Source organism: Centruroides sculpturatus, unplaced genomic scaffold (assembly GCF_000671375.1).
Source record: "Centruroides sculpturatus isolate CEXI.00-Female unplaced genomic scaffold, Cexi_2.0 scaffold557, whole genome shotgun sequence".
Lineage (NCBI taxonomy): Eukaryota > Metazoa > Arthropoda > Arachnida > Scorpiones > Buthidae > Centruroides > Centruroides sculpturatus.
The window spans coordinates 113526-130548 of NW_019384744.1; the positions used below are offsets into that span (position 1 = coordinate 113526).

At 28.9% G+C, this 17023-nt stretch overlaps 1 protein-coding gene across 1 annotated transcript in view; it reads left to right on the forward strand.

Moving 5' to 3' along the window:
- Positions 1 to 16355, forward strand: part of LOC111628424 — a 71148-nt gene extending 54793 nt beyond the window's left edge. Inside the window, exons 5-6 of the mRNA XM_023372199.1 lie at positions 4085 to 4139; positions 15842 to 16355. Coding sequence (XP_023227967.1) covers positions 4085 to 4139; positions 15842 to 15989 — 203 coding nt within the window. The 3' untranslated portion in view covers positions 15990 to 16355. The remainder of the gene's footprint in view (positions 1 to 4084; positions 4140 to 15841) is intronic.
- Positions 16356 to 17023: the final 668 nt, after the last annotated feature.

Consider the following 17023-nt stretch of genomic DNA (forward strand, 5'->3'; position numbering starts at 1 on the left):
ACATCCATACAAACATAAAGAAACTCTGAATGTTTTTTCATTTCTCAATGTTTCAAAGTCCCCTAAGTCCAAAAATGTAAAATTCTTGGGGGGTTGTTGTTTCACTGATTGCCATACTTTCCCTCTATCTATACCAGAGCCAGGAAAGTAAAAATAGGAGTTCATGACTTCATTTTTGATATACAAAGGTATAACAGTAACAATGTCCATGCTCTCTGATGCAACAAGTGCACTTAATGGAATTTAGGCCTAGGGATCAAAAATAAATACAGTATTATGTACAGTACACCTAATGGAAAATAGGCATGAAAAACGAATGAAACACAAGAACAAGGCAATCGTCATCAATTGCTTTGTTCTTGGATTGTTTTGCTTTACCTGGTCAGTGCAAGGATTGTGTCTCCTGTGGCCTGTAGGTATGAGGATAACCTCTCTTGTGGCAGTAAGTGCAAAGTTCACCTGTCTGCATCTGTCAGGTACTTAGGCACAGAAAAGGAGATTCTTGTTAACAGATGCAGGGATTCTTTCCTTCCTGGTCCGCTTTAATTCTATCGCAATATGACAAAGTCATGTGATGTCTTAGTTAAAATGTATCGCCAGGGTTTTTTGAGACTGGGATTTGTCTTTACAACAGTTGATGAATGGGTAAAAGTTGAAAGAAATACCTTAATTAGTCATACATTTTCCAAACTCTCAAAATCATTTATTGGTTGTATTTATGGGTTACAGCTACAATATCTAACTATATAAAGCTGAAAAACTGGATTCTTTCTTTCTTTCTGTCACTGTATGCCAAAAATGGCCACTAGGGATGCCCCTAGCTATTATTTAAATTAACAAAAAATCAGTATATTATTATTATTTGATGTGGTTTTTTGCATTTTTGGCTGCATTTTAGTAGGGTATGCCACGAGAAATTCAGTATATTATTATTTTTATTTGTAATAGGAATTTATTATTTATACCACAGAATGAAACCACTGCTACTAGAATGCCCACTAAGGGGCATCCCAGGCTACTAGAATAGAAGGATTAGAAGTATGAAATAATCTTAATCTTTGTTGTTGTTTTTTGCCCGGGCAACACCGGGCTCATCTGCTGGTCTTGTTTGAAATAATTACTGTTTTCATAGTTAATCTTATTCAGCAATCTTCCAATTTAGGTAGTTGTTATTCATGTCTACTTCAATGTTATTGTAGGAATAAAGATCTTGACTACATCTTTCTGGTTCAAACTTATCATCTGTTTCCAATTTGAGTTTTCATTATTATCCTTCAGCCAATAAGCTCTTGACTTATGAACTTTATTGCAACTGTTTTCTTGTTCAATATTTAACAACAATTATAATTTTATTTCAAAATATTTTTCTGTGAAACTTGGAATAGAAAGTGCTGACCAACTCTGGACAATTTGAAGAGATAGAATTTTAGTTAAATTACTTGTCACTCTAAACTGCATTATACTGTACAGTAAGTGCTTCAACATATTTTCTATGCTTTTCAACCCAGGCTTTATTTTTAACAGCATCTTTATCTCCAGGGTTTAATCAAGAAAATATGGTAAATAATTTTATAACTTAGGATTATCATTGATCATTTCTCAACATTGATATATACTGTATTTTCCAACTGAAATCATTATATATGACTTTTGGAAAGTAACCCATTCCTCTATACTTTTATATAGTGATGTCCTTAGTTCAGGAATTCATCTATAGCAAAATACATTAAATTTTACTCTGAATATTTTGATTTGATGTGATGCCCTTGGTGATATGCCAGACATCTTGCTGAATTCAATTTCTTGCCAAACTTGAAGCAATGTATCTTTTGTCACTTTGATAGTTGATTATGATTTGAATTTTGAGCTTAATGAAATTTGCAGGCAATGGTAGAATAAACACTAGATCTTTAATGAAACTCCAGAAGAAAAAATCAAGAGGTGTCAAATCTGAGAAATACAATGGCCGTGCTTCCAGTCTTGCTTGACAAATCTACTGAAGTGGAAAACATTTATTGAGGAAATTCCAAACATCTGTATGGTAGTGGAGTGATGTGCCATCTTTCTGAAAGTGATGTATGCATGCACTTTCATCAAGATGACATACAATCTTCTCCATCATTATCTAACTGTGAATGAGGAATTTTCCAGCATATCAAGATATTTAATATCATTGATGGTTTCAAATTCATTATAGATGGCCAATGACATACTAATTTTTCTTGTGCAATTTGGTTGCATGATAGTCTGAAAATGTGTTAGTAAGAAATTGGGAATTTAATTAGTTGTATGAGAATTGTAAAATTCTTTTGGGCACATATCTGGATGTAAAATGTGGCATTTGGGCAAGTGTGTCCATCATATATGGCCTGAGATTGTTTTGACATCGTTTTGAGTCATCAAATGTGGTAAAAGCAGCATTGCAACAGGTTGCTGGTTGAAAAAAAGATGGCTTACAAATAGACATCCACAACTGCTGTAAATAATCAGGCTATAATTTGTAAATAGTGATGTTGAATTACACATGAATTTGACACTAAAAGGAAGCATTAGGCACCATCTTGTATTAAAATTAATAATTATAATATTTAATTAAATAATTTAGATTAAACAGGAAGAAAAGAATTAGCCCAAAGCGTGACTCGAACCTGCAACTTTTGCTTATTGTGCAAATGCGTTGCCAGTTATGCTACCCAGACCTCCTGTCCAATCTCCTCTTCCAGTATATATAAACTTATGATATAACCATCATCAGTTATTAGAGGTCCAGGTAGTGTAACTGGTAATGCATTTGCACGGTAAGTAAAGTTGCGAGTTCAAGTCCTTCTTTGGGCCGATTCTTTTCTTCCAGTTTAATATAAATTATTTAATTAAATATTATAATTATTAATTTTAATATGAGATGGCATCTAATGCTTCCCTCTAGTGTCAAATTCATCTGTAATTCAAAATCATTACAGTAGAGCCTCAATTATCTGACCGTCCTAGTCGGAAAATTTCAAATGTCCACTAGTGATGTGGCTCTACAATATTTGGCTATGTCTTGGCTACTTTAATATTATTTTTACGTGTTTTAGCTGGCAACACTGGATCGACCATGAAAGGGAGCCAGTATTTAAACAAGGCTTAATTTTCTAATTTTTAACGATATAATAGCTACAATTATTATTTTTTAAAACATTTTGTTAGGCTTAACATCGATGAAAATTCAATGCGAAGTAGGTTAATAGCGATATACTAAAATACTAATATACTAATTACATGGGATATAATAATATACTACACTAATAATTGATTTTTTCATACTTTTCGGTTATCTGCCCTTTCAATTATCCAACCAACTCCAGTCCCCAATTGAGTCGGATAATCGAGGCTCTACTGTATTTACAAATTATAGCCTGATTATTTATGGCAGTTGTGGATGTCTATTTGTTATACATCAGGTTTTGGTTGATGTTTATATTTGTAGATGGCTTACAGTAATACTTCCAGTAGCCGTACAAGTTAGGGTAAGAGTATGTCATCACCCAAGAGGATTAATTTGAAAATGGTTGTGTATCAGTGTTTTAAACTATTCAAGCAACTATACACCAAGTCCCCAAACTTTTGGATCCTGACATATTTATAGACAATGTTCATAAATTAATATTTATTTATGCATTTAAGTAAATCTGTAATTTGATTACTTATTAAATTAATTAATTTACATGTTTTATTGTAAATAATAATTTATTTAAAAATATGAAGTTACAGAATTGTAAAAAAAAAAAAAAAAAATAGTAGTAGAAATAAATTTCTTTTTCTTACATTGCTAATTCTACCAGAAAAATTCATTTCCTTCATATTCATTTTAACAACTTTTGGATTATTTTTTTTTAAATAACTTTTTTGAAATTTATATTAATAAGTTATTAACAGGATTTTGATAATATAAAATAGGAATTTTATTATATGCTGTATTAATTGTTAATAAATACTAATAATTGATAATCATTAAAACTAAAAATTCATTAATTATTTTTTAAATAATTTGTGATAAATAATAATTTAATTTAAATGACTAAGCTAATATTTTATTTTTCAGTTCGACTGCATGACAGTATACAAGAAGAAGGCTATCATTATTTAATATTTGATTTGTAAGTGTTATTACATTAATTTATTTTTATGATGAATTACTACAACTGATTACAAAAATTCTGATCCAAATTTTGATGATAATAGTCATAATAATAACCACAGTTTAGGAATATATTAATTATTTTTAATTGAATATTAGTAACAAGTTAAAATCAAATTATAATTTATTAAATAATTGAATTAAAATATTTTATTTAAAAATCTAGATATTTTAATACTTTTTCCAATCTACATTTAGAGTAGCATATAACTGATAACTATAAATTATTTTCTCATTTTTCACAATTAATTAATTATTTGATTTTGTATAATAGATGATGATGATTTCAAATGACAGCTAAAAATTTTTTTACAATTCAAACTTCAAAAAGCAATAAATTATACCACTTTATTGGATAATCTTTCACAAAATCTCTCTACTTCTTTAGAGTCTAAATATCCATTTTCAGGAATATAAATTTTATGTAGTAGCAAAAAATATCAAAACAATTCTCTACAACTACGATTATAACCACCACCACCACCACCACCACCACCACTACTATAACTATACAACTATAGCTATAAAATTCCATTAATTCAAAAATTTTGTTTAAAATTAATTTTTACTCAATGTTCTTTCACTAACTACAAATTCAAAGCAAATTCTAACAGAATGTCAGCTAGCAATTATATCAATGGCAACATTCTGAATCATCATCAACTGTTAGAAGATATTTAAATGCAAAAATATGCAGCAGTACATAAAATATCACATTATTATAGCATATCAAAACCTAAAACAACTTATTATTCAAGACATCAATTCCAACAGATTTACAAAATTTACTATAATATGATACTTTCTTTTCCATCATTAGACTTAACACTCCACTTTTCATTCTTTTAATAAACTCGTTGATCACTCAAAAATATTTTATAAATTTGATCATTAATAACATTCATCCTTAATATCAAGCTCTATATTATTTATATTACTCATAAAACCAACATCAGCACATAACAAGAAAAAAGGAAAAAATTTACAAATATTTTCATCTATGTGAAATAGACATCCTCAGATATATATGATATTGAACAAACTGCTAACAAAAATATTTTAAAAAACATTCTATTCTTATTAGCCATTTGTTCGATATCATATATACCTGAGGATGTCTATTTCACATAGATGAAAATGTTCATAAATTTTCCTTTTTTCTTGTTTTGTGCTGGTGTTGGTTTTATGAGTGATATATTTATACAAACCCAGTTTTTGAGATATATTTATATTATTTATTTTTAAATGCATTTCACACAATGGATAATGTTTTACTAAACTTGTTGTTTATTACCTCCATGTTTAGATTATCATCATATATCCAGTTTTTTTCTTTTGGATCTACTTGTTCTAATAGTTTAACTTCCTCCCAGTGTTTTTTCCATCTCTCTGTCCAAGCTAGTTCACTTAATGCTATAGTATTTTCTTTTGATTAAGTTGTTTTATGTATTTTACTCTATTTCCTGAGCTGCTTCTTATAGCTTCCATGTATGGTAATTTCTTTTTTCTTGCCTTTATAACTTTAACTGATCTTACTCACACTTCATTTCTCTTTCCATTTTCTTCTCTTTATTGTCTCTTGACATGAAAACATGGGGTTTGTTTTAAATTATTTTGTTAAGCTTTTCATGCTGTTATAAAGTGAAGAGGAATTCTTTATTTCTCTCTTCTAGCTTTAAAAGGATCTTTGTATAATTTTGTAGACTAAGCAATTTTTTTAGCTAACTTCCAAAATTTCTTTCCATTCTTCATGCTACTTTACAATTGGCAGAGAATGCAACTTATTCTGTAATTTTTCTCAACTAGAAAAGATTATTATTGCTCTTCTAATTAATGAATAGCATTTTTTCTGACAAATAGTTCCCACTACCATACATGTTATTCTACTCTCAAGTTTTGTATAATATCGGTTGATTTGTACTGGTCATCTTACCATCTGTTCATACTTTTCCATTGTCATACTGTTTGTACGTTATCTGTCTGTTATTATGTATGTATTTACCTGTGCTTTGACATATCTCTGTATTTAACCCGATTATGCTCTTGCGGTATCGGGAGTAAATAAAGATAAAGTAAAGTAAAAAGTAAAAATAGTTCCCACAAACCTGCAAAGGGTATATGAGACACTTAAAGATACAAAGAAGAAAAAAGGAGAATCCTTCTGTTTTATGAATGAGCTATAGTTTTTATAAAAACATGGAAAGCTTGACAAACAATTTTATAACTTTGAAAACAATATATAATTTTTTTAAATGTTAAGAAACAATATAAAAGAAAATGGCAAAGATAACATCAAGTTTATAATTAAGGAGAGATATTATAAAGACTTCAAGTGACATCAAAATTAATCAATAAAAAGTTACAAAAAGTTTTGTCTTAATTAATACACAAATTATAAATATGAATATTAATTAAAAGCTGCTTTAAGTTTTCATATGTTCAATATACTGTGTAAGTTGCAGAAGTAAGTAAAAAATAATAATGAATACACACAATGAAACATGATATAAAATATTTGTGTTTTTCTTGATCAAAAACAATGAAGACCTATTTTAAAAAGCATTATATATATATATGTGTGTGTGTGTCTGGATATAGTGTTTATAAATTCACATAACAGTTTATTTATTATGTATTAATGGTCAGATATGAATTGCTGGATTTTCTGGCTATTATCAAATTAATGATTATATAATAAAACTTCAGAATTTGACCTGAAGATAAGAGGTTAGATCACTATCTTCATGCCAATATTAATTAATAATTAGTAATTAATTTTGAATTAAATTAAATAATTTAGAAGATTCTGGCAATTGACATGTATGGTTATTTGATCCAAATTAATATATGTTTAAAAGTAAAGATTGATTGGAAGTCTTGTTGGTTTAACTGATAATGCATCTGTACGGTAAATAGATGATGTTTCAGTTTCATTTAAGATCAATATTTTTATTTTTATTTTTAGGTTGTTCAGGAAGTTTTTAGCAGTTTTTAAAAGAAATTTAAAAGAAATTGTTTTAAAACTAAAAACTGGTTTTTTGTTTCAAAACATTTCTTTTATTTCTCTTAAAAATTGCTACGAACTTCCTGAACATATCTTTATTCAATTATGTATGTGCCGTTGTTTTTAAAGACATGCTGCCATCTATGGGGAAGCTTCATAAAACCTTTTCATAGAACTTCCTATTTTTCCTGCAAAAAACTATTTCATATGGTTTTTGCAAACTTCCAAACTATCAAAGTTTCTATCACAAAGGAAATTATTCAGAGTCTGGAACAAATGGGAGTCTAATGAAGCAAGGTTACGTGAATTTGGGAGTGGAATAAAGCATCCCAGTGTAGTTCAATAATTTTTGGTGTTTGTAAATAATTGTGCCATTTGTCATTATCTTGATGAAACAATGCCTTTTCTGTTGACCAATTCTGGATGTTTTACTTCGGTTGATCCAGTTGGGAACAATACTTATCAGAATTGATTATTTGATTCTGTGGAAACAGCTCATTGTACAAAATTCCTTTTCAATCCTTCCAGATGGTGATCATGACCTTCTTTGGATAAAGATTGGCTTTTGCAATTTTTAATGGTAGTTCATTTTTCTTTCTCCACAATTGTTTTTGGCTGATGTTGTTATAAACAGTCCACTTTTCATTTGTCATAAGGCATTTCAGAAAAATGTCATTTTCATTTTGTTTTTAAAGATAATTTCAAATGGAGATATGATCCAATGAATTCTTTTCATTATATTGTGAGGTACTCAAATGTCATAATGATTCACATATCAGAGCAATGTCTTGATCTGGTCCTTTTCAATAATGGCTAGTCTTTGTCAGTGTGAGCATCTTTAAGGTTGAAATTACCTGCTTTAAATTTAGCAAACCACTTTTGAACAGTTGATTCTGCTACAGCACCCTCACTATAAACATGACATACAGTCGATCCCCCTATAACACGGTAGATACGTTTTGCTTTATACGAATTTTGCGTTGTAGGAATCCTTAAATACACGAGCCAATCGCAGCCCGACACGTGTGCAGTTTACGGACTATGGCTGTTTGAAAGGTTTTCTTCCATAAAATTAATCGTTTCTAGACTAATTCGACTCAATATTTCCAAAATACGTAAAATTTTTTGGGAATAATCCATATAAACTATACTATAAACAAAAAATTGTAGGATTACTTAATGAGTGTGCACAGTTTGACGTTGCCATTGCTTAAGCTTGTTTTCGTCGTGGAGCAGCACACCAAACAGTGGCTGCGATTTCTGATAAGTTATTTTTCTGCGAAAACTTCGTTGAACTTTGGAGACATCATTAATATAAATAATTTTTATGGCTGTTGAATAAGAAATGTTTCTTTCACAAGAAATGTATAAAATTAATGCTGTATTAGACTTATGGTACCTAGTTTACATACTGTACAGACGATAGTAAACTAAACTTACTCGCCTAAACTGGACGGCGGAAGTATATATATAATTATAATAAAGTTAAAATAAATTAAATTAATATTGTACAGACGATAATAATACTGTACAGACAATGGTAAACTCAACTTACCCGTCTAAACTCTCCGTAGCATGTAAGTAGTTCAGCTGCTCATCTACTATTGGTCCAGATTCGACCAATTCTGTCACAACATGAGTCAGCGATGATGTTTTACCGCATTTTACGCGTCCCTTTTAGCGTCTTTATACGAATACTATCACAATTTTTCACCGCGTTATAGGAATCCGCATTATAGGAACCCGCATTATAGGGGGTCTACTGTATTTCTTTTTCTGTTTGTATGGCATTTTTGCCTTTTCAATAGAAAAAAAAAAAAAACAAATGCTGAAATGCAACTTACTTGCTTTCATTTTTGCAAGATGAATTAAATGTCCATTTCAAAAAAAAAAATCCATTAAGATTATTTAAATAATCTTAATGGATTTTGGAAATAAACATTTAATTTGTCTTGTAACAGACAGTGTAATTTTTTTGTAATATTCATTGATTCTAAAAGTTTTGGCCTCATCCAGTATTTCAACTGTCAGCTATGAAAAATTGCTATGAACTTTCTGAACAACACAATAGAATCTTATAGAAACTCACTAAACAATCACCTAAATAATCAGGCTATAACTTCGTTAATGTAATGATTAATACTAAGCAATTTGCTACTAGAGGTAGACATTAGGTGCGATCTCTTAACTAAATTAATAATTATAATAGTTAAGAGATGGTGCCTAACATCTACCTCTAGTAACAAATTATTTAGTATTAATCATTAAATTAGTGGAGTTATAGCCCAAATATTTAGGTTATTGTTTGGTGATGTTTCTGTATACATACCGGGAATATACTTTCAATAGAATCTTTAAAATTATTTAGTTTAATTCAAAATTAATTACAAATTATTAATATGTAGAACACTAGAAAAGTTTTGCAATATGGCACCATCAGAGGTCATGTAAGGTTGTGTACATCAAATGGTGTGAAGTTCAAAATTGACTTGTAACCATAAACAGCAGCCCCAGCTATCAGTTAAAGTCAAGTTATTGCATTAACGTTGAGCTATGTTGAGAGAACAAAAGATGAGTATTTTAATCATAATATTACCAATAGGTATCCACTAGGGTTCCTCTTTCCAAAGCCATTTTTTAATAAGTCCACTTGCAGTTCCAGTGACAAATTAAAAACACTGATGCACTTTTTACTGATATATACATTTATTATTCCATTTGTTGTTACAAAATGCATTTTGGCTGTAAAAAACCTATTCAGTTGTAACAAATAAAATACAACTTACATAAAGCTTTCATAAAAACACTAGCAGATGAGCCTGGCATTGCTCGAACAAAAACGATAGCAAAGATTAAGATCATTAGATTATAGCTGATCTTACCTGTTTTCACCAAGTGCACAAATTAGGTCCTCCCTCTTCAAGACTAATTAGAAAATTTTAGATATCTGCTTACCACACTGGGATAATGATAATTAAGATTTACAGCAACCACTAACCAATCTGTAGTAACACTAAGTGATAAATAACAAACGTTTTCGTAATCCCTTCTGGGTTCTTTTTCTAGTTTACTAAATTTGAAAAATAAGTTGGAGCTTCTCGAATCATTCATAAATATAAATTTGAACATAAAATCGAACATTAAGACTAAGAGTTCGAATAAAGCAAACTTAAGTGCATCCGTTCCCCGTGTCAACTTTATATACTACAAGTTCAGATGTGCACTGCATATCTCGCTGACCACTTGACTGCGCCACGCGGTTATCTATCTTGTATATGTACGCATCTTGCCCCTCGCCACCTGCTGACACCAAAACTATAACGCTTACCTAGATGATATCTTTTCATTTATATGAATGTTTAACAGAATAATATACAGCCTATGTCCACCCTGAAGGTCCATTCTAAATATTGGTGAAAGAATTTTTGAAATCAGATGAGTAGTTTCGGAGATTACCTCCTACATCCAAACTTACAAACTTTACCTCTTTATAATATTAGTATAGATTATACAGTCAAGTCTGCATAAGTCAACATCCCAAGGGGAAGTGGAAATGTGTCAAGTTTTCCAATATGATGATTAAAACGAAGTTGAAAAAAACCACAAAACTACAATTCGGAAAATATAATACTGCTTTATATAGTACACACAATGTATCTCTCACCATCCATCGCACTAAAGTTAGTTTCTACTCCAAATACCTCAGTGATTTCCATTGCTTTTTGTTTCAGTATAGGCCCTGAAACAGGAAGATTTGATGAATGAATTTACTTTAGCCAACATACCAGAGCATCTTCGACATCTTTGTACGGTGACTTTCTCTAGCGTTTGAGACAGCCGTGACGAAGACCCAAGAAAAATTTTACTAATTTCCTCTTTTTTCTTCAGAATTACCACCAATGTTGTTCTTGAAAGGTTTTCTTGTTTTGCAAGTTTGGCTTGCAAAGTTTTATTACGTTCAAATTCAGATACAAGTTTGTATTTTTCCTTCAGTATAAGTGTTGTTAGGTTTTGGATACTCATTTCTAACAGAAATATGAAACATTTACTGCAAATAACACATGAATGAAAAAGGAAAAAATGCAAAATCAGATTCTGCTGTGGCGTTAACTCATTTTTTTTCAGGAGTGGAGTTGACTTATCAGATGTCTAAATGAGTGTGGGACAGAAAAAGTATGTTGATTTATCCAGTGGTGACGAGTTAAACAGTGTTGAGTAAACCAGAGTTTTTTAACATTAATGCTTATGTAAGTTGGCCAGGACCACAGAAAACTGACTACTTAACCAATGGTGTCTAGTTATACCTATGATGACTTATGCAGACTTGACTGTAATTCTAAACTTGTAGCATTTTCTATTCTTTTAATTTTTTCTGGAATTACAATACCTGATTTATTTATGATTAGGTTGTTTTCTCATAATTCTCTTTCTTTTTTTGTTGAGTATTTAAATCTTTTACTTATTTTTTTTTATCTTTATTTTCTTTATAATGTTGACCTATTAAATTTAAGTTGTCATTAATAAATTTATTACTTAGTTTTTAGTTTTTTGTTTTACAATTGAAATTTTCTTACTTTTAAATTTGATAGCAGATTTAATTATTATATGAGCTGTTGATTTTGAAAGTGGGGTAAGTCCATTTTCTGAAAAAATAGTTAAAGCTAATTCTTATTACAAATTAACATAAATTTTGTGTGTTTAATCAATTCACAATAAATATCTTTCAATATCAGTATAAATTTATTACTAGTAATTTATATCATCAACGATATTTACTGTGAATTGATTTTGAAGGTGAGGCAAGTCCATTCTAAATAACGACAGTGCGGGAGCACAGCTCTCTGTTGCCCATCATCCATAGTCACAGAAGAGTTAACAAACACAATCAGAATTAAGCAGTTCTACTACAATTGTGGTAAACTTCTATTCAACCAAACGTCTGGAGGAGGCAATTTCGAAAAGAACATAAAATACTGTTGGAGAAACTGTCAATTGGTTGAATATTTTCTGGATAAGATTTTCAAGAAATGTGCCATATAAATTATTTTATAAAACATAAATGGAAAAAGATTCACAATTTAAAACTTTTGATTTATCACCAAAACAGGGTAGGCCAAGTAGTTTCAGAAAAACAGTATTATCTGTTTCATCTTTAAATGCAAAACCTAGGCCTATTACTAAAAAAAAGTATAAAAATATGATGGATTTATTACCCTATGTACCACTCATTCATCATGAATACTTTAAAAATTGCACCATCTAAACTAAGGAATATAATTATATACATTCAACTTATTACTGAATATTCTTTCTTATTTTCTCCACTTTTTCCTATATAATTAAATTTATTTTTTGTTTTATTGTAGCATTTCGAAAGAAGTATGAAATGTTGAAATAAAATAAATAAGTAAATAGATAAAATATTCAATTTTTTGTTGTTATAATTATATTCCATTCAAAGAAAAGTAATCTTTATAAAAGTAATAATTTAAAAGACCACAAAAATCTGAGTACTATGCAATTTTATGTCATAATTTTACTAAAGGGGCTGACCAATGAACAGTGTTTGAAGGAAATGACTTTGTTGGGGGCAGATTTTCCACACTGAATCACCATATTCAGATGATATTAAGAGTTCCAGGGGGAAATTTCAGTCTGGATGATGATTCCTATTCAGGTCAAACTCCTATCCCTGAAAAGAACATTACTGATGTAAAGAAAATGTTGGAGTGGGATAGATATGTGACCTACTGTCAGGTAGAGGAAAGTTGGGCATCCACGCACCTGCAATACACACCATTCCACATAATCACATCAAAGTAAGAAAAGTGTGCTCTTTGTGAGTGCTCCACACATTAACCAAAGAGCAAATGAGGTGCAAATGTTTGGTATCAGGAGATGCTGAAAAGGTTAGAGAACAGAATCTTTCGTTGTCTGAACAGTATTGTAACAGGTGATGAAACTTGGCTTTATTACTACAATATCTCCACAAAATTAAAAAAAAAAGATGGGTCTTTGCAAATGAATGATCCTCAATAAGAATCAGAAAATCATAGTCAGTAAAGAAGAGAATGGTTGCCACATTCTTCAAGTTAGGGGAGCCATAGAGAATTTGGCACTGGAGATGCAGCAGATGCACTGACTAGTACACTGAACAGTGCCTACCCAGTGTTCTGTAGACACTAGAAAATCTACATCCAAAGTTATGGGCCAACAGTTGGTTCTTGCAAATTGATGACAAGAACATTAAAAATCCAGCAAATAATAAGTAATTTAATGAAAAAAACAAACATTTTCTACCTTTTTACTAGTCATCTTTGTATAAGAACATCCAGTTTCTCTCCTACAACTTGGTTCTTGTACCATGATAACACTCTTGTATATTGGGCTAACACCTGCATGACTTATTTGAATATTCTTGAACATCTCCCCTTAGCCCTAATATTACCTTATGTGATTTTGCCTTGTTTTCTTATGTGAAGAATCAGCTGAAGTGGCAGTGATTCTCTCTTGATGACAAGCTCTTACAGGATGAAGAATGGGCCCAGTTACCATAGGAAACATGGAAAGCATGGTTTAATGATTGGTTCTGAAGGATGCATAAGTTGGAAAAAAAGCTATATTGCAGAACTTTCCTAGTGCACTTTCTATTAGCACAAAGATGGCAACCTAAATACCTACCTTTAGATAAAATCAAATAGTTTTTTTATTATAATATAATCATTAGCTTAATTGCAGTTTAAAAATCTAGGAGTTGGTATTTGGTCATTATATTCAGAATATTCAAAATATCAATAAGTAACAAGTTGGCAGTAGAAACAGTACATATTGCATATTACATTATGATTGCATGGAATAACTGAAAGAACATGTAACAGGTATTAAGTACAAAAAATATAACATTAACAATATTCTTTTTCATTGCAAAATGAAGAGAAATCATCATTGAAAGAATAAAAAATAACAATTATATTAAACTCTAAAAAATATTCAAATAGTAACCTGCAAGTAATTGCATCAATATGCATTTAGTTCTATTATCATGACATGAAAATATAAGATTAATATCCAAAAATAAAAGTTCACAAACATTTACTTAATATTTTTACTTAATACTTAATTAAAACATTAGAATTTTTATTTTTAAAAACTTATTTAGAAACTTTAAAATTTTTGCAGTTTGCTTTATTTAATTTTACCATTAATTTATTTTAAGTGTATACATGATTCTTAGTTTACTGTAATAATATTTGAACAAAAATTAAATAAGCTATATGAATGAATCAAATAATTTAAAACAAACTTTTAGAAATAAACACTGTTGGATTATAGAGAACAAAAATATTCAGTCATCTTTAACTAGCTATCATTAGGTTTTAGAACAAAAATGAATCAAAATACAAATATTACACAATAGAACAAAGAATACCTAGTTATTAATATAATTCTGCATTGTTCCAGGAACTCTAAATGATTTTAACCATCTTCATAACAAATTTAAATTGGTTAAAAGTTTAAGTTAAAGTTAAAAAATTTCTGGCTGACATTGCCAAATTATGTTTGGCAATATCAGCCAGAAATTACAGATAGCTTGTTATGAAGATTGTTACAGTTTTTGTAAGTTGGAGTTCCTGGAACAATGCAGGATTACATTAACAGTTAAGTATTCTTTATTCTGCTTGCATGAATTTTGTATTTTTAAATCATTTTCATTTAAAATGGCTGAAGGTAATTTACATAGTAAAAACACAATGAAGAATACAAAAAAAAATTTGTATTTACAATCTACCATTTCATAGTCACCATTGACAACCAAAAACTGACTGAAACAGTGGACTGTAAAGCCAAAAATTTGTTTTGTATTTTTCATTGTTTTTCAAAATCATTTTGTTCTAGAACTTGATGATGGTCATTTAAGATAACTGAAAACATTTGTTCTCTATAAAAAAAATTCTGCTATATTAATAATGGTTTGTTTTAAATTTTTATTATAATTGGTTTAATTTATTTTTTGTAATATAAATTTAGAACAAAATGTTACTTTTTTTAACGGCAATTTCGAATTTCAATCTGATTACATCAAATTCTGAAGTATTTGTATTTTAATTAATTTTTATTGTATTTAAAAACTATAGTGTTATCTGAGTTAATAAAAAAAAACATGAAACCCAGTTCAAGTTAATCAGTAACAACAGCTATAATAAATACTATAATTTTGAAGTTGGAAAACCATCAATATATTAGGATTTCTGAGAATTGATTGTAGAAGATACCATATATATAATTAAAATAGTTATTATTATTTAAATATTCTTTAAAAATTATGGAAAAAATTTTTTAAAATTCTGATAGGAAAATAGTTTTGATATTTGTCAAGTGTGTTAAAATGAAAATGCAAATGGGGAAAAAGTGTATTAAATAAAAAGCACTTAGAAAAGTCTGTTAATGTATTGGTTAATTGGTCTGTTAATTGGTGTTAAGACCATCATAATTATCAAGCATAATCTTTCCAACTATGCATTAGCTGTAACATTTCTAAATTTAAGTGTTTAAAAATGATCATTACAATAAAAAATGGATTTTTGTAATAAATATAATAAATACAGAGTAATACAAGTTGCAATGCAGTGATTGTTAAATCATTAATTGCTTTGCAGTTTATATGTAAAACAAGGAATATATCTTAAATTGAGTTTACAAGGACAGGAACTCCTGGATAGCTTTTGGCTATTGGATAGTTTCATCTCTCTTGTGGTAAGTAGGACAAATAACAATAAAAAGTACCATAATAGATCATTTAGTTAAAAACAAAAAGCAAATATTTAAATAAAAACATACAAAATCAAATGAAATAAATTGGAACAATACAGATACTTTCATTTTGTTCTTAAAATTTTTTTTAAGAGAAAAATAACAATACATTGAAAATTATAAGTTTAAAAATTGAAAACAATTATTAATCATGAAAATTAAAATATATTTATAATATAACAAAATAATACATGAAATCTGTCAACTATTGTGCAGTATTATATGGTGAAAGTTGTAAGTTACATAAAATAATTCAGTATATAAACAATTAACTTGTATTCTTTTAGCATTAAATCTGGAATAATGATGTAATGAAACAGAGCCACACAATTTTTCTTGCATGTGTATGCACAATTTTATTAGATGAATATTAGAATATTGAATTACATCAAAATTCAAAATGAATACTGTATTTTGATATGAAATAAATAACAGATTTTTTCCTTTGCATCAATAATTGATCTTATTCAGAATTATCTTGACCAAGGGTAAATATAAAATAAATAATTTTCTTTGGAAATTAGATTATTATAATGCATACAAAAACAATTTAAAAAAGTTTACAAAATGTAAATAAAAAAATCAGTTAATAAAATTAATTTAACAAAATTGAATAATGATGACAGAAAGTTGATATTTATTAAATATGAATCTGTATTAAATACAATAGATATTATTAAACATATCAAGATATTTACAACTTTGAAATTTGGTTTCCTGAATAAGCAGTTTTAAATTCTAAACTATTTTATTTGCTACTTACTGATGTTATAAATACAGGGTGAATAAAACTAAGTTTTTAAAGGGTTTCTTTGTTTAATTTTATTTTGTCACATTTGTTTCTTTTTTCTATGTGAAAATTATTTACTTGGTCATTTATTCACTTGATGAGTGAGCCAGTTTTGTGGGATACTTCACAGAAATACCGTATATGAGAAAATGAATGTATTTCGCTTAATTCTTACAACATACTCTTTTACAGAGTATGTTGTAAGAATTAAGCAAAATACATTCATTTTCTCATATAA